Genomic DNA, 25,501 nt, shown 5'->3' with positions numbered 1-25,501 from the left:
TTTGGAAGGAATTTTATTAAAGTAGATTTGTCATAAGTTAGCAATCTTTTGAAAAGAGGGAATAATTTTTGCCAGAGCTTTTTACAAAATTTAGTAGGGCTATTTGATTAAAGGAATATATCATCTAAAATTCATAATTATCAAATTCCCTGCAATTTTGTTAAATAAAAATATTTATTTGAGTTCAATACCAATTACCACAATTCACAAATACCTCAATTTCCACTAAATTATTTATTTTGTAAATTTTAGTCCCCCTTAATTTACACTAAATAATAGCTTAATTAATGGCTCTTTATTTAGTGATAAAATCGATTTCTCACTGATCGGAGAAAAATACAATTACTTCTATTTTCTTTCTATTTTTTCCTTTCATCTAATTTTCTACCTGTCCAAACACGCTGCAACTGCCTGGGGACTGGAAAGGAGAAAATCTCCCACATTCCCCCCTCCTCAGCGAGCATTTCTGACAAAGAAGCTGAACCCATCAAGAAGAGGAGATGGGTGTTGTGATTCTGATGCTCTTTTGCCTTACCATACACTTTGCAGCGTTTTCTGAACAAATCCATGCAAGAATTGAACGAGATTCAAATACCCATTTGAGGAGGAGAGTCATTGATGCGAAGGGCGGGCCGGAATCCCTGATATGGGTGGTGCAGCTCTCTGATCTCCATTTCAGTGCGCACCATCCTGATAGAGCTCTTGACTTCAGGGCCTTGGTGGGTCCAGCTCTTTCCATGATCAACCCTTCTCTTGTTCTCATAACTGGTGATCTCACAGGTGCTGTCTCCCTCTCTTTTACTGGTCTTTTAGGTTTATGGATATCCATAAATTTCATTTTTGAGCTCTTTTTTTTTTTTTACAGTTCTGAATTGTTTTTCTTGTTTTTGTGATAAGAGGGATTGTGGGTTTGTTTTTGTTTTTCTTAATTTGTGATGCATGTTGAGATTTGGAGGAAATTCAAGTGCAAATTCACCAGCATTGTGGCTGCATATTATGATTATTGTTTTTTTTAGAATTCTCTTGTTAAATTTGGGAAACAATTTGGTTGCAACAGTTCTAATGGAGATTATTAAAGTTCTATTTCAGTCATGAATGATTCATAGATCAGCTTTAATGCCTGAGGGCTCTTGAAAACTTGACCCTAATTCATAGATCAGCTTTATATATATATATATATATATATGTTTGTGTGTATGTGTGTGAGATAATATCATAAGGTTCATCAAGCATGGATTGTTGCAGAATAACACTTTATTGGTGCTGGGAAGTAAGATTTGAAAATCTCTGAAATAGGGAAATGAGAGTAATGCCTTAGAAAACTCCCATAGAATACACATTCTGTGGCCCTAATGATGATCCAAGCTCAGAAGTGGATATGGTAGGGAGATTTCCTTGTCTAGTTTACTCTATAACCACTGTGTCAAGGTTCTTTGTCATTTTGGAGAAGAAAACCTAAAATTACTCCCAAAAATTGGAAGTGTGCCCAAGCTTAGCAAATGATGCCAACTATTCATTCACAGACAAGAAAGACACATCTCTTTCTTCATACATGTGTTAGTAGTTATTTGCCTACACTACTAGATTTCTTTGTTATACCTTCCTGATCGACTCCATCATTCCAGGTAATGAATAATAGTTCCTGAATCGGTTGCCACTTTGCAATAAAGTGCTTCAGGTTCTACTGAGGATAGTGGATGTATATGTTCTACTGAGGATAGTTGACATATATGCCAATATCTTGGATGCTATAGATAGTTAAATTTACTTATTTACAATCATTGACCATCCAAAGTTGACTATCCTTGAATTTTTTTAATTGTTCCTCATACCAGATGGGAAAAGCAAGGATTTGTTAATAATGAAGCAAGATGAGGAGGAGTGGAAGGAATATCAAAAAGTGATGGAAGATGTTGTAAAATGGAGTGGACTAGACAAGAATATCTTTTATGATCTTAGAGGAAATCATGATAATTTTGGAGTGCCAGTTGTTGGTGGTTCATTTGATTTCTTCTCAAAGTATAGCATCAATGGGCAATTGGGAAGAAGTGGGAAAGTCAATAGCATCACTCTTCAGGTTAGCAGGTTCCCTTTGTATCTGATTAACATTATTTGCTGTCATGTGTCCCATCCTATTTTCTATTCTGATACAATAAATGACTCCCAAATACTTTGTCCTATTCCAACTTTGTTACAACAATTGAATCTATGGTTGAAGGTCACCCCAAAAGTTTTTATGTCTTTACTATTTGATCAAGTTTGGCCAGATTTTGTTGTTATTATTATTATTTTGGAATTTGTAGCTTAACTTAAAGTTTGTGATACTGCTGATATCCTGAACCTAAATTTTACCTGGATTTTGTTGTTTCAAAATATTTCCAAGATTTTTTGTGACTCAATTTCAAAATTTACAGCAGAATATCCTGAACCAAAATTTTGTCCTGGATTTGAGTTGGTTACCTGTCCAAATTTGAATATGATTGACCTGACTCCAATTGTCACCAAATTTGAAAATGCTTAACTTTCAGCTACAAACAAAGCTTAAGAAATATTCCCATGTTGGCTTTTATAAGGTTGAAATTGCCAAATCCACAGAGCGTGGAGCTCCTTCATTTTTTGTTTCTTGTCCTTTTTTTCTCTTCTTTTTATCCTTTTTGGAAGCAGATCTTTCAGTAGTTGCTTCATTTGATCACTTTGAATCATGCACTTTCTTTTTACACTGTTTGGTTGAGATGAGTTCATTTCTTATAACTTGGGTAGAACAAAGGAAAGAAGTGTCAGCCTTAGCCATTTTTGAGATGAGTTTTGAACATGCTAGATTTCTCTAACTCTTCTTCAAATTCTTCCTTCATTGCTCATTCTTTTTCATCATTTTGGTATAAATCCTGCATCTTGGTCTTCATTGTTTTAAAAGCCAAAGCATTGAGTTTATATTTTAGAAGCCACTTGATGACCTAAGTCTTGAGAATCATAACCACATACTACCTTAAGTTCCCTCACTAGTTTGGACATGAAGTTAAATATTAATAAATCCTTCCAAAAATGATAATTATAGAGCTTTTATTACTTATCATTTTCACTTTTTTATGCTCCATTGTGTAGACTGGTGGAAGGAAGCATCTCTTTGTTGGGATTGATAGCACAATGTCTATTGGTTTACGAGGCCCAACTAATCTTTTTGGGCATCCGACTGACCAACTATTGACTGAAATAGATTCTGAGCTCTCACAGTGGAATTCTCAATCAGTGGAACCAGTAACAAAGATTTCCTTTGGGCATTTTCCTCTTTCATTCTCAGCACTCTCATCTTCAGAGAAGAGCCTGAAAGACATTTTTCTCAAGCATTCCCTATCAGCTTATTTATGCGGGCATCTCCATACAAGATTTGGGAAGAATTTGAAGCGCCACCATCAATTGGGTCATCATTTCTTCCAACCAAATATTCATCCAACACCATTAGAAAGTGCCAAAAATTGTTCTAGCATGGCTGTACCACCAGTTGAAGAATTTTGGGAGTGGGAAATGGGTGACTGGAGAAAGAGTAGAGCCATGCGAATGGTGGCCATTGATAGTGGTTTTGTTTCATTTCTTGATATTGACTTCAAGTCGGGAGCCAAAAAGATCATCATATTGCCCACATTTCCACTTGATTCACGCCTCATGTCAACATCATCATCCCTCCACAACTACGAATGCCATTCTATTGATCCTTCATCTTACGAGACTGTAAGAGCTCTAGTGTTTTCAGTTTCTCCAATCATATCAGTTGTGGTTAGGATCTATGACTCAGAACCTGGAAATCTCAATATGGTGATGGAGGCACCTATGAGCAAGCATGATGATAACTCCTCCAGGGGAGATCTTTATACTGCTTTGTGGAATTTTAAAGCCTTCGAGGACCCATCCCCTGTTAGGTATTGGCTGCAAATTGAAGCAATTGACATCATGGGAAGGTCAAGTTTAACTGAACTGAGGCCATTCTCTATAAATGGTCTTAGAGGTAAGCTCTCATGGACATGGACGGAGTTCATAGTCATGGGTTGTCAATGGGCATCATTGTATTACCCAATACTCTGGACTTGTCTTTTCTTCATCTTCTCCATTCTTATTGTTCCAAAAGTTCTTCTCACTTTCACAAAGGGTCCATACTCGTATAAGAGTTTCTGTGCCAATAAAGGCTTCATAAGTGGTATAGCATGGATTCTAGTAGAGCTCTGCAGGCTATCTGTTGTATGGTTTGGTATGTTAGGTTATTTGTTCTACCTCATATTGTTCCCTTGGTTCTCCGGGCAAGTTTTCACTGATGGTGGGGAAAGGAAATACATGACCTATAAGGGCTGGGTGGTGAAAATTTTTGGTGAGAGTAAAAAACTAGAATTTATTGGATCACCTGACATAATGGTGGTTGTTCTTTCCCATCTCTGTTTTGTGGTTTTGCCATCTATTTTGGTGGCAGCCGCATTGGCTGCTGAAAAGGGGGGGTACAGAGTGGAGTTTCTCTCACGTTCAGGCAAGAAAGAAGACGATTATGGCTCAGAGAACAATCACAGGAGCAATAGAGGAATGACAAAGTTCTGTGTTGACAAACGGTGGATAAGGAAAATTCTCTTGGTGGTTTGTTTGGTAATTTGTTGGAAGCATTTGAAGGTAAGGTTTCAACTACTTAAGATACATTCATTTTCCATATGAACAATTAGACTTTTTCGCAAATGATGGTATTACTCATTTACTCCTTTATGCCATGTTTGTGTGTCAATCCAATTAATGGATTGTCATTGTGCTATAGTTTGGCATTACTTTTGATGAGTGTAATCGCCACTACTAGCCAATGAAGTTCCACCATCCAATTTTGAACCCAGTCAACGTCCGCCTGTGTGGGACCTCTCCAACGTTCTACCAAAACATTTTAATGTTCTTGCTTGAGGTAGAAGGAAATTGAGCTATCCACAAAAGCCTGCCATTTTTCTGTTTTCTTTTCCTTGTCTTTGTTGCAAACAAAAGAGGAACATTACAACTAAGACTCTACTTATGCCCATGCCCTTTTCTTGTTTGTTTTGCAGAACTGCAGAGCTCTTATGAAAGCTTATGAGATGAACCCATTTCTTCATTTCCCAGGATACGGCTTCTCAGTCCCACTATTGTTGGCTTATACCATCTACAAGACGAGGGGAGTCCAATGAGCTGTTGGGGAGAAGTCCAATACTACTTTACCTTTAACATGCGTCATTTCTCAAGGCAAATTTTGGATCTTCCTATATGAAAAGGGGAAACCATTCTTGCTGATTCAACCACATGAAATTATGTTGGATCGGCTCAAAAATTGTTAATTACCTGCAGAATATTGATACTTAAAGTACATGAAAGGGCTCATGAAAACGACAATGCTCAGAAGCTGAAGCAAAGAAGGAAGGCAAGCAGGAAACTAATAAACAAAAATCAAATAAAAACTCGCATTGTGTCGAGTTTAGTTAGGTGTAGGGAAGCTCTGAATCTTGTGAAGCAATCCATTCCTATGATCAATGTTAATGTTGTAGAAATGCTAGTCTGCTGCAAACTATGATGATGATGACGCCAACTCAAATGCAGAATGATACTATTAGGGTCATGTCTTGAGCAAAAGCGTCTTCTGGGCATGTTTCTGAGATTTAACTACATTTCCCAACCGTGCGACACTTTGAATATTTCAAAAACACTGGAAGTTTATGCAGGGCGTGACATTAAGCAGTTAATTTTAGTTCAATCATCCCTTCATCTGCAGCTAGAATGAAACCGGCATCACAGCACCTTGTCTTTCTGTTTGTTGCCCTATTTTTCTTGTGGGTTGTTGCAGAGATACATTCTAAGGATGATGCCAAATGTGTCATCGCAGAAACAATTCCAAATAGATACTAGTTTCATCATTAATGCTTTCAGCAAACAGCTTCAGTCAGAACAAAAACTGGAGAGAACCCAAAGAACTAGGGGAAAAGGAAAAGAACATTCCCCAGTATGGTGATTGAAGTAATGCATATTTATTCGTTCTTGCAGGGATCAAGGCAGCTACTTGCCCTGAAGGGAATCCAACTCGTACAATCCACTTGAAAGCTTCAAGCTTTGCTACAAATCTATTAAGTAGCTAAATAATGACACCATTAAATTACAGAGGACGTGTTCTCATCAGTCTCCAATATGAGAGTCATGCGGGGCACAGACAACAACAGGAACTATATACAGATGATATATAGGTAACAGAAAAAGGCATACTATGTTTTTCTCCTTCCCCACTGCCGATCCTTATTTTGGTACTACTTCCCTTTGTCATTGAGTTAATGATTCTGGAGCTGCTTGATTGATGCCCCAGGAATGATCCAGAGAATTTTGCCATTAGACTCTGACTAGACCAAAAAGGGAAAGCCCATCCCTACATGTCCAGTCACCTCTGTGTTGTGGAAATGAGGCTTACCGCCGTTGCTGGCAAATCTGGCAAATAGTGGCGGACCTGACATTGGCAAAAGTGCAATGTTCACAAGACCAATGGCCTGAATCATCAAGGTTTCTACTGGAACTACTTGATCGGGATGATGTTCCCTTGCCCCTCCCACCTCTTGCCTTGCTGCTCCCACCTCCCAAACTTTTAGAACTTGCAGTCCTGCTGCAGGCACCACGGGAATCCACATCTGACAGACCATTCTCCAGAGCTCGGACCAGATTCTCAAAGTAATTTCGCGTCACACTGTAACCATTGGAAATGAATCAATAATGGAAAATGTTTTATTACTAATGTTGCAGTCATACAGAGTACATAGGACAAGGAACAAAATCAGCCTTCAAGTGTTTCACGATTAGAACTATCTACTCCAAACCCAACACTAAGACCAAAAAATAACACTACCATTCAATTTGAAAGTGAGGGGAATAAACAAATAAGCTAATTAGAATACTGCTAAACAGGAGCAACCATATAAGGTAGCAAAGCTTCCAACTTACTTTATAAATCAATGCAAGAAAATATAAATAAAACAAAAGAGAACGAAAAGCTTAATGTAAGGAAAACAAGGGAGGACCAAAATTCAGTTTGCTGCATTTAAAATAAAAAAGAAAAAAAAACCCAACATCAAAAAACACGAATATGATATCTTATGGGCTTTCCTGATTACATCAACTGTTATTCCCCATTTTGGCATTTGTAATTTTTAAGAGTTCTAATTCCGACTTGTAAATGACCAGAGGAACTTTCTAGTATGAATCAGGTACAGAGCTAATTGATGATGCTTGGTTACATTTTTTAAGCCTCTAATTATATGTTCGCTCTAGTTTTTGTTGTAAAAAAATGGTTCTTCTTTACCCACGGGTTATAGTGGGCATATCCTTATGATAAGGAACCTACAATTTATCTACCAAAAAAAAAAAAAAAAGAAGAGAGAGAAACAAGGATTAGCTTGGTTTCATTGTCCTATTTAGAGTCTTTTTGTTAAATTTCTATAGGTAGTGCTTTACTTTTAGTAAAGTTCCTATTTCTTTTAGTCTTATGATACTAGGGAAGTTTTTATTTCTTTCAGTTTCTAAATAATATTTTCTTTTTTATATATTTTTTCTATTCTTGTGAGGAACTATAAGGAATTAGGAAAAAATTTCAATAAAGGAAAAGAGTCATTTTAAGAAGAATCAGAATTTTAATAAGAATTTGAGCATCTATTATGCCTTCTTTGAGGGTGATTGTCTTTTGCCTAAAAGTGATGACCTAGGATTATTGGTGTCATTGCCAGGGATATATCTTTTCTTACCTGTAAAATCTGTCATTTTGGTAAATATCATAATTGTTGGTTGGGTCTACCTGTGCAGAATCAAGGTTATAGATATCGAATCTCATCACACAATAACAAGATCAATGATGCTATAGGTTTGATCTTATATGATGACATGCATCACCGGTCTACAAGTGACCAGCCTAGTTCAAATTTGTCTTTCCTACATTTGGAGCGTAATTTTGATTCACATGGATTGCCTTGAGACAAAACCCAATTACTTCAGCAGATGAAACTTTTTTCTTTGTTTAGCTTGTATTTCTTCTCTTGTTTTGATCAGATTTGTATATTATGGAAGGATGTGAGTGTGTTTCTGATGAAAGCAAAAAGGGAAAAGTAGAGTTAAGACCTATCTTATATGAAAAGGAAGGGAAATACCTAATGTATTTCATTTTCAGACAACATAAAAGAAAGAGCTAAGATCCTTCATGAAAAAATTAATAGGGGGAAAAACTGACATGCTGGTAGATACAGGAGCTACAATAAAAGATAATCACAGCTAAACCATTTGTATAATATGGAAATATCAATGAGTACTGATATTGATAAACCTACTGGTTAAGATGATAACAATTACTAGGAAAACATGAAAATAAATCCGAAATGAACCTTAAATTTCAACACACAAAAAATGTATATCAAGTTATAAACAGAGGCCACCTAAGAGAGAGATCAGAGAAATTTTCAATGTCTTGAAGCCTTGATGTTTGTATCAATCATGAGAGAGAGGGTACTATGGGAATATGTGGGCATTTTAAATGATGGATAGCTATGGTGTGTCTTGTCACACCACAGATAAATAGGATGGTTCATACAAGGGTTAAAAGAGGCAAAACACAAACACGTTATTAAAAATAGACATGAAAGGCATCCCTTAGCTCACTGAAAGGCGGAAACTTGGTATCTTTAACTGCATTCGTCTAATAACATGGGTTACAATGTTTGTATTAAAAATTCCTAAATTTTCATTTCAAATCCATTTATGTTCTCCCAGTAATTTCCATCTTCAAAAATTTTCAGTGTCAATCATGTCAATATTTCCATCTGTATTGCATTTTCCTTTTTGAAGGTGGAATTAAAAATTTCTTGAATTTATCTCGATGCATCAATATCTTCACTCAACATAGTAAATTAACTATAAGGAAGAAAAGGTCCCAACACCATCAAGTGGCCACTATTTTTTCCCCCTCTTTTTACAGGCAAATCAAGTTGCCACTACTACAGATTCTCAAATCAAATTGATTCTTGTGCCTCCCAATACGAAATATACTTTCCCTAAACAGGAAACTGAGGTCCTTGCAAAAGAAAAGTTTTAACAGGAAATCACCTGGTTAGCCCAGCTAGCTTTGTGCGGAACTCATTGAAGTCTTTTGATGGGCCATCTGCATCGAGATATGTTTGTAGCTCCTTCTCTGCACATTGATGAAGTCGTTCCAGGCCAGACTCAGCCTCACCTGTGGAACAAGCAGCTAAAAGGTTTGACCAAGGAAAAGCAAAAAGAAATATGGGCCACTTTTGAGATGGGGGAAATGAAATACCTTGCAAGTACTCAAAGAACTGTCTCTTAGCATGTTCATGCTCAGGTAAATAATATCCATAGGCATATGTCCATTTTAGAACTCGCCTACATTCAACTATCTGCAGACAAGGCAACAGTAAGAAGAAACAGCAGTACCTTTCAAGATGTGCAATGGCAGAATCCACTATGTACCTGCAACCAGGCCTCTGTTATGAACTTGAGTTGTGACTCGGGCTGGCACTGCTTATCACTCAGCTTCTCAATCTACAAAAATAAAGCTAACTATTAATGCTTTCTAAAAGGCTATAAGAGCACAATAGATATCTGTTTCTTGGGAAAGAGCAGCATTGTTAAACAGTGTGAAGGGTCAAGACTGTTCCCTACCAAGTTTCATAGCCATGCAAACTTGTTTTGGCTTGGGGAGTCATTCATTTGCGCTTCTAAGTAAAATAAAAAAATGCCAAAGGGATCACAATCTAAATGCATGGGAAGTATCCACAGAACACCCACAGCAACACTGAATGAAACTGAAATAAAAATATAGCCAAAGATACACACTTTCCAACCTCTCAAACCAGCTTATCAATCAAATCTATAAAGAACAGCTACCAACATTTCATGAACATGTAGGTTACAGGTGGAACCAGTTATGCCTATCAAAAAGGCCTATGAAAACTTCAGGAACCTAAAAGGATTTTCTGTGGCATGCAAGTGCATTTAATGTAAACATGCATATCCAAGCTAGGGGTTGGCAGAAAAGAAATAAAAAGGACAAGGAGAGGGGAGTCCAAAATGAGAAGGTCGATGAACAGTTAAAATTCATCATAAGCAATTGGTAATGAGTCCTATCAGTCTTATAAATGATCCATATTATTTTATAGCCTAGTACCAGCAGCACTGACCAAGAATATGCTTAGAAGATATGGTAAGAATGTTGCTTACATTTACAGTTTGCATCTGCTGTAGGTCTGCAAGTGCTTTCTGCCTAGACTGCAGTGAAGAAAGAAAGAATTAAAACTCTGATTTGATGAATGTTAACAAGTCAAAAAAGTTAAGAGACACTGTAATGCATGTGCAGAGATTTAAATTCTGCAATTGTCAAAATGGAAGTAACAGAATTTGTTAAAAGAAAAAGCAATCCATGATAAGTACGAAATTGGTGATTGCTTGAGATTGAATCGCAGTCATTTTTAATCTCACTCACCCTTCCTCCAAAAGAAGAAGTAAATTCTATTTTTCTCTTTCATCTTTTCCAGTAATGCTCATGATGAGAAAGCACTACAAATTACAATAAATGATTCATATCAAAATTTATATCTGGTCCCTCACTTGAAATTATCATTTTTACTTGTTTCCGTAAAAAGAAAATAGTCAGCAAATGAGGACAATCTTGGACTAAATTCTGAAATAATGGGTTTCTGAAATAATGTCCATATTACAGCAAAAGAGGAGGATCTGGAAAAGTCAAACATACAGATTGGTTGGTCGCCCATCGTTCATAATAATGAGTATATCTCTCCAAAGAGTTCTTAGCCATATCCCTTCGTTTCTCAGCCTCATCATACTGCAAGCAGCAAAATAAATCAAGTACAGCACCTTCCCATTAGTGCCATAGAAGATACTTCTGTAGCACCGTCAATACATTTCTAAGGGGGCGAGGACCACCTTAATTTGCAGTACTTTGTATAATCTGCCGATCTATTTCATGTCTATTTTCCAGTTGCCTAGGACGGTTAGAATGAGATTGGAGCAGATTCAAAGGGATTTTTTGTGGGGTGGTGGGGCTCTTGAGCAAAAACCTCACTTAGTAAGGTGGTCAATCGTTTGTTTAGATAAAAGAAAAGGAGGGCTGGGGGTTAAGAGTCTTGGAACATTCAATAGGGTTCTCCTTGGCAAATGGAGTTGGCGCTTTGCAAATGAAAGAAAGGTCCTTTGGAACCAAGTGATTAGAAGGAAATATGGGGAGGAAAGAGGAGGGTGGAGCTCTTGTGAGGCTAGGGAGGCTTATGGCGTTGGGTTGTGGAAAGCAATTAGAAAGTTGGGGCACCTAGTGACCCCTTCTTTTGACTTTGTGGTGGGTGATGGAAGGATGGTGAGATTTTGGAAATATAAGTGGTGTGGAACCACTCCTTTGTGTGAGTCCTTCCCTTGTTTATTTGCTCTAGCAACTTCTAAAGAGGTTTGGGTAAATGAAGTTTGGACAGCTTCGGGGGAAGGGGGGGAAGTTGGAGCCCTTGTTTTGCTAGGCCTTCCAATGATTGCGAGATCGAAGAGGTGGAAAGGTTGTTTTGTTGCTTGAATGGGAAGAAGGTTAATGTGGGTGAGGAAGATAGGGTGAAGTGGATGGACTTGAATGATGGCTTGTTTTCGGTAAAGTCTTTGTATAGAGCCTTGCAGCCGGTTTCTCTTGTTTCTTTCCCTTTGAAGATTATTTGGAACTCTTGTGTGCAGCCTAAATTAAGTTTCTTTGCTTGGGAGGCTTCGTGGGGAAAGTTCTAACTTTGGACCGTTTGCAAAAGAGGGGTTAGGCTTCGGCTAATAGATGCTTTTTGTGCCAAATGTTTGAATCAATTAATCACCTCCTTCTCCATTGTAAAAAAACAAGGGAAGTGTGGATGTTGCTCCTTTCTTTGTTTGGAGTGTCTTGGGTGTTTCCCTTTTTGGTAAAGGAAACCCTCTTAGAGTGGAGGGGTTCTTTTTTGGGTTAAAAAAGGAATGCGGTGTGGCAAATGGGACCATTATGTTTGTTTTGGGCCATTTGGAATGCAAGGAATAAAATTGCCTTTGAAGATAGTGTGTTGTCCATCCAAAGGCTAAAAGCTTCTTTTGTGTATTTACTATGATCGGAGACCAAATTGTGGATAAAAGGTGGTCCTTCAACCTTAATAAATTTTATAGATTGGGTGGGTTCACGGTGAGGGAGAAGGTTTTTTGTTTCCTTGTTTTTGGGTTTAGGCGTAAGGGGGTGAGTGTCTCTATACTGTACTTCTTTGAGTCGCTATTTTAGTGCCTCTTCGTAATACAATTCTTTTGCTTATTTATCAAAAAAAAAAAAAAAAGTGTGTAAATATCGAGGGAAAAAAAAATCTTACCACTCCCTCTTGCTTTGCTGTCTCATAACGGTTACATGCATAAAAACCACCTGTCCTCTCACCATGATCTGACCATGCACCAAGACAAAGCCTGCAAGCATACATTATCGAAGAGCATACATGAAGAAACAAAGTGTTCATTTTTAGAACTCCAAAGCTAAATATGAATTAAAATTTGAAAAAAAAATAACTCCTATACATTTAAAAATATATAAAAATAAATAAATTAAAAAAACATAAACTTGATAATGCTAGTGTTGCCAAGTGGATACAAAATGGAATAAAGACCAGACCTCCTAAATACATGTGAGTCTATCTAGAACAAGAGTATATAAACTTACCAGCAAAACTCAAATTTACATGGCGGTGTGCATGTGATATGCATACAACCTTGGTTTTTTTCGATTGGCCGCTTACACTTTGGACAAGGCTTGGAATTAGCCAATATCCTGAAAGTCATCACATGCATAAAATTTAGCATTGCAACAAATGGAAAAAAATTAAACATAGTTATAGTAAACCATAAAGAATCCTGCACAAATAGATTCTATACTGAAGGCATTAAATCCTATAGCCAAGTAACAGCACCGCACAGGTGAGCCAAGGGCCCAACAATAAATCAACAAGCACATATTAACTTCTGTATTATAAATTAACTGAAAGTTGAAGCTTTTGTCTGTTTAAACATGCTATGATACAACACAATAAAAACGAAATGATAAAATTTTGGGAAGTTCAAATACCAACCAGAAGTACACTACTTATCTCAAGTTGGAAAAACAGACAAAAATAGAAACAAGAAAAAATAATCCCACCAAGAAATTACATTGATTATATTAAACATAGAAGTGTTATAAAACAAAGATTGCTCTAGATCCTACTCTCAACATTCCACTGACAAAAATTTATTCCCAACATTATTTCACTTATTACTTTTCTTTTTTCTTCAAATTTTTTGGTCTTCAATTGAATCAGCATTATCTGATACGTTTTGCCTTAATACAGATAAATAAGAAATTAAGAAAGGAAAAAAATATATGCATTTAGATACTGTGATATTGTGTTCAACCAATTCATGTTCTCAGACTCAGCACTATTCTTCAAAATCCACTTGGCCACAGTGCCGCAATCAACAGGACGGTGAGCTTCCTCTGTACACTGCAAGTTCAAGTTCACATAATGTATCACACACATACACAAAACAAGATGGGCAAAAGAAGCTTTTCAAAATAGACAAATTCATCAACAATTTAAGGATACTCACATTCCAGCAAAAGCTATATGAGCAGCGGCAGGAAACGTCATAGCTTCCACTACCAACAATAAAATCAACTGCATAATCACAGCCTGGAGCGGGACACCATTTGGTCTACAGAACAAACCAAAGATTTTTATAAGCCACTGAAGGAGTGAAGAACACATTAAAATACTTTCACTAGCCTTCTTTTTCTTTTTTAATGAGAAACATAATAGATCTTTTTTATTAATTAAAAGGATTAAGAAGGACAAGACACCCTTCCACAATGTACAACTCAAATCAAGACAAGGGAATGGACTTCTTAACAAGAAGCCCTATAAGCTGAACAACTGAAAGAAGTTACAAAAAAATGAAGCAAAGCTTGAACAACCACTAATTACAACTCAAGGTGGTAAATAACCTCCGACAAAAGATACCAATTATTTTGCTCCTGTTTTAGCTAGGCAGTCTGCCACTTGATTAGCTAAGCAAAGAATCCATTGAATGGAGCATTCCAACTCTGTAAAGATATCAAATATTTTGGCATAGCCACCTGTCAAGCCTCCATGAACCTCTTTCCTTTTCAGCCACCTTTGAGATAACAACAGCAGACCACTCCGCCCCCACCAAAGTACGAAGTTGGATAGGTCCAAACTTTTGCTTGTACAACATCCTCCAAAAGCGCTACAACTTTAGCCTCAATAGCAAAACCCTTACCTGTAAGTTTAGAATAGGCTTTGATCATTGAACCTTGAAGATCTCTAATCATCCACCAATCCCAATGCGTGCTGGGGTACCCAAAGGACATCCATCGAAGTTCAACTTTACTATTCCTTCAATTGGCATTGACCATACTTTAAGAGTTCTTCCAAACCAACCTCCTTCACTTGCACACAAGACTCCAATCTAGCAATATAAAGCTTGAGCAGGAACCTCTTAAGGCTTCACTACCAGAGGCCTAAAATTAGGATGAAGAGTAAAACAAGTCCCAAACTACACCTGCTATCCTCCTAACACTCTAAAAATCTTTGCATATCCTTTTTTGCCATATTGACCAAATCAAACGAAAGCTTGCAATACCCCATAGAACCTTTCCTTTAGATGATCCCCCAAGCCTTCAAAGGAAATGGTCATCATCTCTGCCATTGTACATAGTGTTACCCATTGCAAGGCTGAATAGTCTAAGCCATAAACCTAGAGCTAATGGGCAATGAAGAAAATGATGATAAATTAATTCACTACTCTCCTTGCACATGATGTACCACTCCGGATTAAGAGTTTTGAAAGGACTCCTCATCAAGAGCATATTATTGGTATTAATCCTCTTACTAGCCACAAGTCATGTGAAAACCTTTATTTTAGGAGAGGCTTTAGATTTTTAAATGAAATCAACTAGAGTAAAAGGAACAGGGGTAGATGAATGACTATATTACTAGGTAAAAGAAATAGGGGTAGATGAATGACTATTACTTTCCGCAGCTTCCAAATGCCATATTTTCATTATGTAAGTATAAAAAGGAAATGACTGTAAAATGATTATTACAGTATAGCAGAAATGATAATAACCATCAACCAAAGAAACTGATAACTAATATCCTGATTAAGATGAAGGCAAGTTAAATGTCCTTAAGAAATTCCTTCATAAGGAAATATATATATCACCAAAAAGGAGAGTATGGCCTGGTATAAGTGAGGTATGCAAATAAAACCCAAAAGGAAGGACAGAGGAGAAGGGCAGGGCCATGAAAAGCCCCACATACAGAATCAATGTCATCTTCATTCTGTCTATGACATCCAATAAAGACAAACTTCTCTACTCTGAAAAAGTATTGGACCACAATAACCTGAGGAGGAGGCTTTTCAACTTCAAATGCAGACATAACATCTTGTGATTACATGCCTTTGAAAAGCACCAAAACAAACAGAAGAGCTAGCCTTTCTCTTCTTGATGAACCCACCATAGCAACTAACAAGTAGTCCTTCACTGTCTGAGACAAAATCCATGAGACCCCAACAATGGAGAAAAAAACTAATGCCACACTGCTCAAGCAACCATGTAATGAAAGCAGAATATGACAAGAAAACTCATTATAACAACATAAGCAACACCAAATCACTAGGTTACACCCTTTTCTCATCTACAAATCAAAACTAAGGATCTTGCCACACATTGCTTCCCTAGAAAGCAAAATTCTTTAGTCGGGACTCTAGGAACCCACCACTTTAATCACAAAAGAAAATGGAAATTCCAAGAAAAAAGTGCCTTGAATATGGATTTAATCCAGAAGGACCCCCTTTTAGTCGATTTCCTTCCTACAACTTCCCCCTAATCATCTCTAGGGCAGAATTTTTTCAGATATATGCCATAAAAGATACCACCACCTCTGCCTCCCAATCATGATAACTTCTGAAGAAGCAAGGACCCCAGTGCCCCCAACCCTATGCTGTGGTCCAATAATCAGCTACTTAAAATCCTTATTGGTTGCCAAAGAAAAAAGACTTGGAAACTAATCCTTGAATGTTGTTTTCCCACACTGTACATCAAACAAGAATGCCAAATTTATCTAAAACCGCTCTCCTGAAAAATCTATCATTTCCCTATGTGAACCTCCAACACTGCTTACCTGGCAAAGTTTTCCAAAGATCACACAGATTTCAAATTTCCAAATCCTCAAGCCCCACCCCTCTCTCTCCCCATGAGGAAATGTAAAAACAACCAGTTAATCAAATGAACTTCTTCCCCTCTTCTCCACCCCTCCCAGAGGAGATCTCTCATAAGTATTTCTAGTGTGATATTGATTAGTAAAAGAAAAAGCAAGCTTGAGAGACTGTTTTCAACAAGGGTGAGTTTACCTCCTTTCAATAGATATCACCTCTTCCAAGAAGCAAGACACCTCTCAATGCATTCCACCCATAGGTCCCAAACCGCAATAGACATAAATGAAGCCCCCAATGTAAACCCAAATAGAAAGATGGAAAACAATCTACCACACATCCTAATGAAGACACTGAATAATAGGCATTATCACATCCCTTACCAGAACAATCTCGCCCTCAATTAAATTAACTTCTAATAAATTGAACAAGCAATAATGACAAGCAGACAATTACTCAAGAAAACTAACATAAACCACAACAAAGAAAACCAAAGCATCAAGTCATTAACTCAACTAAACTTCAAGATATACAAAACAAGATGGTAGAGGATTTCTAAATCTTGGTTGACAGATTGAAGACTCCAATCATAATCAACTCCAAGCAAAACAGGTAGCTCCAAAATCTCTCTCGCCATGCGGTTATGCATACACAAACCCTTTCTCCTTTTTATAGCCTAAGAAGTAACCATCAGAAAGAGTCCCCTCTCCAAAAAAAAATCTTAAAATATAATAAATTTTAATTTACTAATCTTCAAGGTCCTATTTTTAGAAATTTCTTTTGAGGTTGAAGCCTAATTGGATTTATTTACTTATTTTTTAATTAGAAACAAACAAATATTGTTCTGAATTTCTAAGTACAAGCGAAGAATGACAGAAGCTTCCAAAAATACAAATGATGATACAGGAGGGGGCTACCTAACAAGACCAACAATACAAATCATGGAAGAACAAAACATGTTCAAAATATAGAAACAATGTACAACTCAAAAAGGTAAAAAAAATCTTCTACAAAAGAAACCATCTCCTTGACTAAAGTTTTGCTAATTGATTTGCAACATTATTAGCTAACTCACAGAGCAAGAAAACAAAGAACCCAAATTCCAGTTATAGGTCGCATGTCATATTTCTAAGGAACTCTCTCCAATTTAGACACTTATGAGATCACTATAGTCTACAACAAACCTTTCACCAATAAATTAGAAAGCAAAATTTTGGCCTACAATAAGACTTTCAAAAGACATAAGGTCTTTGCCTCAATGGCTAATCACTCTCCTACCAATTCAAAGAATTTGACAAAGCAACATTTTGTATTCTCAAGGACCTCACTCCAACTGAAACGCCCATGAGATCACTACAGGAGAATTCCCCCCTTCTGCCAATAAATTGGAAAGCTCCAAAATCCTAGCTTGCAATAAGCCCTCCAAAAAAGCTAACATCCCTACCTCAATGACCAATATCTCTCCTACTGGATTACAAAAGACACTCAACATTGTAACTTAGTGATCCTTCAATTCCCAAATAATATGAATTACCTAAAGCTATCCATCAAAGTTTAACTTAATCAAACCATTGAAGGTAGTGTCTATACTGAAACCAACTCATTACCCATGATATATTTTTTATAGACAAATAAAGAAAATATTAAAAATAACCAAATAGAGAGTATGCACCCTATGTACATAGGCGGCATACAAAAAGATTCAAAAAGAGCACACTAAAAAGTAGTTACACAAGACAATCTTCATAAAGATATGTCTAACCACAATTAAGGCTATCTAAGAAATCCAACATTGTGTAATTCTCCATCCCTAGTGAAATGTGGGACCACTCCAATAGGGATTTAATGAAGTTTTTCTTCCACCTTTGATCCGACTATCCTTCTTCATTGAAAATTCCTTGACTTGTATGTCTTGATATGACTTTGATTTGAACCACAAATTTCGATACAGGGCAAAAGATGCATGCTTCAAAAAGCTTTGTTTCAATGATTTGATATTAAAATTCATTCCCATAGTCGTATTCTATTCATAATATTTGCTCCCACACCATCATCATGAGCTCTTGAGCCGTTCCTCTTCACATTTTGTGGACGGTTTGGAAGACGAGGAATAAATTGGCTTTCAAGGATGATATGTTGTCAATTCAAAGACTGAAACACTCTTTTATCCTTTCTTTTTGGTCCGAGACTAAGTTGTTCATAGATGATTGCCCTCTAACTATAGCTAATTTTATTAATTAGTTGGGCTCTAAGTAGGATTGTGGTGTTGGGCTATCTTTGTTTTTTGGCCTTGTTGAAGGCGGGTGTATAGGTATTGTATACATTGAGTCGCTTTTTTAGCGTCTCTTTTATATATGAAATCTTATTTACTTATCAAAATAAAAAATAAAAAAATCATGAGCTCTTGATCTCAGTTTTTTGTTTTTCACCACTTTCAAGTAGTGCGAATGCTTACCACGTATGACATGATGGGATGGGCTTTGGAAGCCATATTCGAAGTTTACTCTGGTTGTTTGACTTAGTTAGGGACAATAAACTATATTTGTTTCTGTTGACTTGGATACTTTGTGAATCTTGGAATATGTAGGCCTTGTTTGGCTTAGCTTTTTGGAAGCCAAAAGTTCTTATTTAAGCTAACTAAGATGTCTTATATGTTCTGGGTAATTTAATTAAAATAGTTTTCTACTTATAAAGAGTTTAAAAAGGAAGCACGAATGATTGCTTCTTGCAGAGTACTTTTTTTGGCTTATGCAGGAAGTCATTTCGAGTTTAAAGAATTTTCCATAGTACTAAGATTGCCCTTTTAAAAAACATGATTACCTCTACTTTTAAGCTAAATGAGTCTTATTATGAGACATTTTGGAGACTATCAATTACAAGCTGGATATTATTTTGTTAATTTTCTCTATTTATGTAAGTTGACATTTGTCCCCAATAATTGGTTTAAAGCTCATGCATCTTTGGTCATTTTCATGTTGGGCCTAGAGCTCAATTTATGAAATGGGGTTCATGCCCCTAGATTAGGTCCTGAATCATGTTGCGATAACTTATCACTAAAGGCTTTTTGTGCTAGGAGAGAAGACAGTACCATGTTCAAACCCAACCTAACCTTTTTCTAGGATAAAAGTTAAGGCCCCCCTTATCCAAATGTTCACAATTTAATAGATAATTAAGTTTTCTTCTCTTTTCCGTTTTCCATTTTTATAGGAAAAAGATAAAAGATAATTGCAAAACAGCAAACCATGGTATAACTATTGAGAGTTTAAGTAGTTAACAAGTGAAAGGGTATATCTGTCTTTTGTAACTTTGTAACTTTCCGTCTCTTCATTAATACATCTTGATTCACTTATCAAAAAAAAAAAAATATCTGTCTTTTCTGATTTTCCTGGTAAACAATAAAGTTGCTGGATGCAGAGATAGTCCAGAAATTCTCCTCCGTTCTTTTCTTACATTTTTCTCTTTTTCCATTTTTTTTCTTTATGCTAAACAACTGTAACATGATCACCCATAAAAGGATAAGGAAAGATAACAGAAAGGACAAAAAACTCATGATCTACCTGACACCCCAAGTGATTATAAAGAACTTCTCAGTGGAACCAAGTTAGGATGCCTAAATGAAACAAAAGGATTCTTGGGATCACAGAAACTAATATGATGCTATCGCTTTTAATATATTTACTCATTTGCCTATCAAAAAATATACTGAAAACTCATCCACAATCCCACTAAAAATGTATTTGCACCAGACAAAGTTATACGTCATGTTAAAAAAATATCCCACTACAAGATATTGCAAGCAAAATTTCACACTCTTGCTTGCAAAACAATATTTTAATTTTGACAAATAAAAATAAAATAACCTGCACTAGACATGTTTACTTTGGTGAGACAGGAAAGTAATTGATTGGAAGGCTTTAAACACAGAATTACCTTCCTATTGTCTTCAATATAAGATCTAAGAAAGTAACGAGAATACTTCTCTTTGTCTTCATCAGAAGCCAATAAATTTATCATGTCCTGACCAACAGCAGCACCACAGGTTGGATCAGGACAGCGCAACATCAAACATCCAGGACCATCAGTAATTGCTGTACTAGTATAACCTGCATGGAAAATAAAATAATACAAAAACAACACTTAAATTTTGAACAAAATTTCAATTCAAATAAGACTATAACAAGTTCAGGAAAGATAACTTTCTGATATTCATAAGGATTAGTAGATGAGTATTAGGAAATTCAAAGGAAAATTACATCAATTACAGACATTTCCAATGACAAAATTTAGACATTTTTCTATAACTGACCATTTTAATGAAAGAAGAAGAGGAAAAGGTAACCTCAAAACAAATCACCAAACAGATAGGAAACAACACCATCAATAATGGATGCATGAATTTTATTTTATTTTGTTCTCCTATAGGATTAAACTTAATATTCTTGAGATAATAGGATATATGTCACAGTACACTAACACAAACCTGCCCAGCATGTACCACAGAAAGGGTGACCACAAGCAGCAGAACTTATCCTATCACGAGGATAGTTTTCAAAACATATCCCACAAGTCAGCTGTCAAAACATAAACATATATTAGACGAACTTCACAGAAAGAAGATGGCACAGAGATTTGCTCACTTAAAAATGTTGATCACATTCCTAACTTTCAGGCAAAAACACAAAAGTCAAATTAATTAATTAAGTCGCCTTTAAAAATGTGTCTCCTCACCTCTCTAGCATTAGGGAATTGAACGACTGGTTTCTCTAACAAGCCAACAGCCTTTCGGACCTTCTCTTCATCTGCAAACCATTCATCATGCACTTTACTGACACTCCTGTGCATTCAAAAAAACATAATTTATTTAGAACATCAAGACACCATAATACATCATAACTTAAAGCCTGCTGGAAAAGAACATGATCAATGAAGAGTACAGTATAATAGGACAGAAACCCGATAAACAAACTAATGTTACTTCACCTGAATGCAAATATCATGCACATCAGTATCCAGCACCAAGAACACTTGGTATCAACCATAATGAACATATAGCCATTGAAACAATAGACTGAAACATATGGATAATGTGAAGAGATGCCACATAGTTCACAGAATTTTACCAATAATAGTGGCGGAGAAGGATGCTAGCTGAAACCCTTGGTATAGAGAGGACAGTGGATATCCTTGTAATATCATCCTCTTGACGTTGACGAATATCTGCTTCAGTCAAAATGGTATAGTTTTGCTGAGACAAGAAACCACAACAGTAAGAATTTAGATGTAAAATCAACAACAATAGAATGGGAACTAGGTTGTTCATTACTCATGTGGAAAACGATGTGGTAAACAGGACTAGCAAAATGTTTTGAGGAAGCTAGAGGAATTTAAACCAAAAATTATTTCACCAACCAATTGTAACAACTTCAAACCTATTGCTCATTCAATGTTTGAAAGTGAAGCAAAATTCAATTGCAAAATTTTCTTCCCCATTCTACTCGAGCTGGTCTTAGAAACCCAGCTTCAGAAAATAAAATGCAATGAATACACTAAAGACATGCAAAACCCTGCAGGGTCCCAACCTTGACCTTAATAAGTTATCAGAAAACCCTTTTCAGTGTCTTTTTTTCTGTGATGGACAAAGCAAAAAACCAATTACCAATCACCATGTCTTACTAAACCAACGAACATTTTCCTATGTGGCTATATCAACCCGAAGCACAGGCACAGCTTCAATAAATCAACTAAGTTCAATTCCTATACAGATTAAAATAAACTAGCCCCAACACAATCTGCCCAAGCTCAAAATCAAACAAATTAACTAAAACAGAATGACATTGTGCAAAATTATCACAATCAAGTCACCCTCATAAGAAAACCAAAATACAAAATCTCAAAATCAGCCAAATTACCATCAACCCACCACAAAAAGGAAGCCAAAAACCATGCAAAATTGGAAAAAATAACCCTCTAAAAAGATACTTCCCAAATCAAGACGAGATCATAATTAAATACTAACTAGTTTTGAATACATTTTGAAAAAGAATTCAAAATGAATCAGATTAACATTAAACAGCCACCAAAAACCCCAAAATCATCCAATATTCCTGCAATAACCACCTTAAAAAACACTTCCAAAGTAACAATGAAGTGGATCAACAGAAATGGAATGAAATTCGCACATATGATTGGACAACCAATCAAATTAACACCAATCCAACACAAAACCTCAGAATCATTCAAAATCACCCAAGAAAGACCAAACAAAAATTGAACAAAATTCAGAAAATTAAACGCAGGTGATTATAAAATGAAATATATAATAGAAAAGGAGCGAATGTTTTTGCAAAATCATCAAAAAGTCAATCTCATAAGATAGAAAATAGGAAAACAAAACCCAAAATCAATCAAATTAACATCAACCGACCCCAAAATAATCCAAAACCCCTTAAAGCAAAAACCAAATCAGATGAAACGGAGCGAAATACATCAAATTAAACACAGAATACTAGAAAAAAATGGTAAAAGCAAAAGAATGAACATTGTGCAAATCGCCAAAACAAAGTCAAGCCCATCAGAAACAAAAAAAAAAAAAACAAGTTCCCAAAACCAATCAAATTAATACAACAAACCCACCCCTGGATAATCCAAAATTCACAATAAATAAATAAATAAATAAAAATAATCAAATCAACAGAAATGGAACAAAAATCATCAAATTAAAACACAAATAATCAGGGAACGAATTTTATAAAAAAGGAGATCGAACATTGTGAGAAATAGCCAATACAAATCAACAAAATCCCAAATTTTAACCCCAAAACCATCCAAAAATCCCAATCAATGGAAAAGGAATGCAATGGATGGAATTAAGATAAATGAATAAAAAATGAAAAGAAAAAAACCTGGTAGCGGTGGGAGGTGAGGTCATCGGAGTCATCGGAGTCGTTGTCGATGAACTCGTAGTCGGCAGCGTCGAGGTCGTCGCTGTCGGCGGCAGTCTCGCCGCTGTAGAAGTCGTCGAGGGACTCGGCATCGTTGGCGTCGTGCATATCGTCCTCCGACTCCATCTTCTTCTTCTGCAAAAAATTAGGGCGCAGAAGAGGAAGGAGAAAGAAAATGGAGGAGCCGATGGCAAAGCGGTAATTAATCGCCAAGTGGAGGGGCCATAATTCTTCAGCACATTCAGGAGAAATTTGCCTAAAAAAAATAAAGATTAAGAAATGAATAAGAAGTTGAGAACATATAAATACATTTGAATTCATTATTTCTAAATTATTTTGTTATTAAAAAATAATTGATAAAATGAATGGAAATGGGATGGGAAAGGGGTTTTTTCTTCTTCTTCTTCTTCTTCTTTTCAGTTTTTCGATTATTTGTAATTTTTATATATTTTCAAATAAATTTTTCATAAATAAAAACAAAAACTTAATTACAAATTTTTAAAAATAATAGCACTTGAAAAAAATTTTGAAACTTTTTTTTCAAAAATTAGTCATTTAGACAATAGTAAGGACATGTTTAATAATTATTTTTTAAAATTGTTGTAAACAATAGTTTTTAAAAACTATTCTCTTATATTTTATAAAACAAAAGTTTGTTTGAAAACCTAAAACGTTTTTAATATGTTTTTAATATTTTTAAATATATTTTAAGAATAATTTCTGTATCTATTGTTTTATTTTAAATCATTTTATATGTTATATAATTATTTTTTAAAACGATCATTAGAAAATAATTAAAATATATTTTCTAAAAACATATTATTTTTTACTTTTAAAAATAGAAAAACAGTTTTTCCATTGTTAAACATGTTTTCATGATTTTTTTTCTAAAAAAAAAATCTCGAAAACAGTTGTCAAATATACTCTAAATGTTTCTCTAAAAAATCATTTAATTCAAATAATTAGTTATTAATAAAACTTTTAGCATGTTTTCCTAAAATTTTGATTGAATTTTTTTTTTTTTGAATTTATTTAGAAAACAAGTTATTTTTTAAGACAAATTTAAAGTAATTTTAAATTTTTTTATTAAATGTCGTTCAAAACAATTGAAAATATAGAAATGCTTTAAAAACTTTTATATTATATATAATATTAAGTCATAAAATTGTTTTTCATATTTGAATTTCCAAATAAAATTTTATTCTTGAAAACTATTCTTAAAAAAAATATTTAAGAATTATTTTAAAAACCATTGCCAAATAAATCCATAATTTATCCCCTCATTTTTTTTTTGTAATTATTATATAATTTATAAAAATAAAGCTTTGCAGTTGTTTTGAATGTGTGTATCATAGCGTAAAGCAATTACCAAAGTTAAAAAAGAGGGTCAAGACATCTTCATATTTGTCTTTTGGCATGGAGAAGGGAGTACTAAACGACACGTATTATAACTTCAAGGGGACCATTTAATTGCTTTACAAATATAATTAATGATTTTAGGTATAATTTTTAATAGATTAAGTAGTAGACAAATTCAAACTTAGTTTAAACTCAAACTCAAGAATTCTAACTCGAAAACTAATTCATCGCATTCTAAGGGTGTGATGGTCATTTCATACCTCAAACCTAAACTTATAATTGAAAATTTTCATTTACCAAATTCCTATTCGGACTATGACTTAATACTACAAATGCCATGCCCTCATTATAGTGGTACTTATAATACTATAACTAATCTTTTAAAACATAAAAATTGAAGAAAAATAAAAAATAGATGTAAAATTAATAAATTATTTTTATTTACTACTTCAAGTTCATTTCACTTATTTTTCCTTTCCTATATAAAATACTGAAATATTTTAAAATGTATAAATTTTCAATTAATTTTAATTATATGTGACTTTCTTTTGTATTTTTCATGTTAAAACCAAATATGAGAAAACCATTTTATTTAACATTATTTTTCTTTCATTAGTATTTTTCAAAAACAAAAACACAGTCTTAGGGTTTTGAACTCTAACTTTTGCTTCCATTAATTTTAATTAATAATTGAACTCATAATCTAATAAATTTCATCAATTTTCCTCAGGTTTTGATTAGATATGAGTAAAAATAACAAATGAAAATGATAAAGAAGAATTTAATGAAATTCCTAATCAATAGAAGGTAATTGTATTTAGTTAAAGGGTCTGAGAGATGAATGATATTAATTGTACTATTTTAAAATAATTACTAAAACAACTTTATTTTAACACTTTTTATAAATTTTAAAA

General features: G+C 35.0%; 2 protein-coding genes across 5 annotated transcripts; one reads left to right on the top strand and one right to left on the bottom strand.

The window, feature by feature from the left end:
• The first annotated feature begins 309 nt into the window (after window positions 1-309).
• Window positions 310-5,740, top strand: LOC100262107 (putative metallophosphoesterase At3g03305). The gene is made up of 4 exons (XM_002266850.5): window positions 310-780; window positions 1,836-2,077; window positions 3,103-4,647; window positions 5,061-5,740. The coding sequence occupies exons 1-4, from the start codon at window positions 501-503 to the stop codon at window positions 5,178-5,180; spliced, it is 2,187 nt and encodes a 728-aa protein (XP_002266886.3). The 5' UTR covers window positions 310-500; the 3' UTR covers window positions 5,181-5,740.
• A 252-nt stretch (window positions 5,741-5,992) lies between these two features.
• Window positions 5,993-23,641, bottom strand: LOC100257000 (probable E3 ubiquitin-protein ligase ARI8). 4 transcript variants are annotated; one of them, XM_002268032.5, is made up of 15 exons: window positions 23,190-23,641; window positions 21,408-21,532; window positions 21,016-21,121; window positions 20,768-20,858; window positions 20,218-20,390; window positions 13,660-13,764; window positions 13,465-13,553; window positions 12,737-12,844; window positions 12,396-12,486; window positions 10,778-10,867; window positions 10,246-10,293; window positions 9,496-9,567; window positions 9,323-9,422; window positions 9,112-9,238; window positions 5,993-6,712 (listed from the first exon to the last, which is right to left on the bottom strand). In XM_002268032.5, exons 1-15 carry the CDS (start codon window positions 23,547-23,549, stop codon window positions 6,439-6,441), a joined length of 1,959 nt encoding a protein of 652 aa, XP_002268068.2. In that variant the 5' UTR covers window positions 23,550-23,641; the 3' UTR covers window positions 5,993-6,438. The 4 variants fall into 4 exon arrangements, with proteins under 4 accessions (XP_002268068.2, XP_010646380.1, XP_059594388.1 ...); XM_010648078.3 differs by having other exon boundaries at window positions 13,447-13,553; window positions 23,190-23,630; XM_059738405.1 differs by lacking the exon at window positions 10,778-10,867 and having other exon boundaries at window positions 23,190-23,640.
• Between the last annotated feature and the right edge of the window lie 1,860 nt (window positions 23,642-25,501).

This window comes from Vitis vinifera, chromosome 7 (assembly GCF_030704535.1).
Source record: "Vitis vinifera cultivar Pinot Noir 40024 chromosome 7, ASM3070453v1".
NCBI classification, from domain to species: domain Eukaryota; kingdom Viridiplantae; phylum Streptophyta; class Magnoliopsida; order Vitales; family Vitaceae; genus Vitis; species Vitis vinifera.
This window is presented reverse-complemented; position numbering and strand designations above follow the sequence as displayed.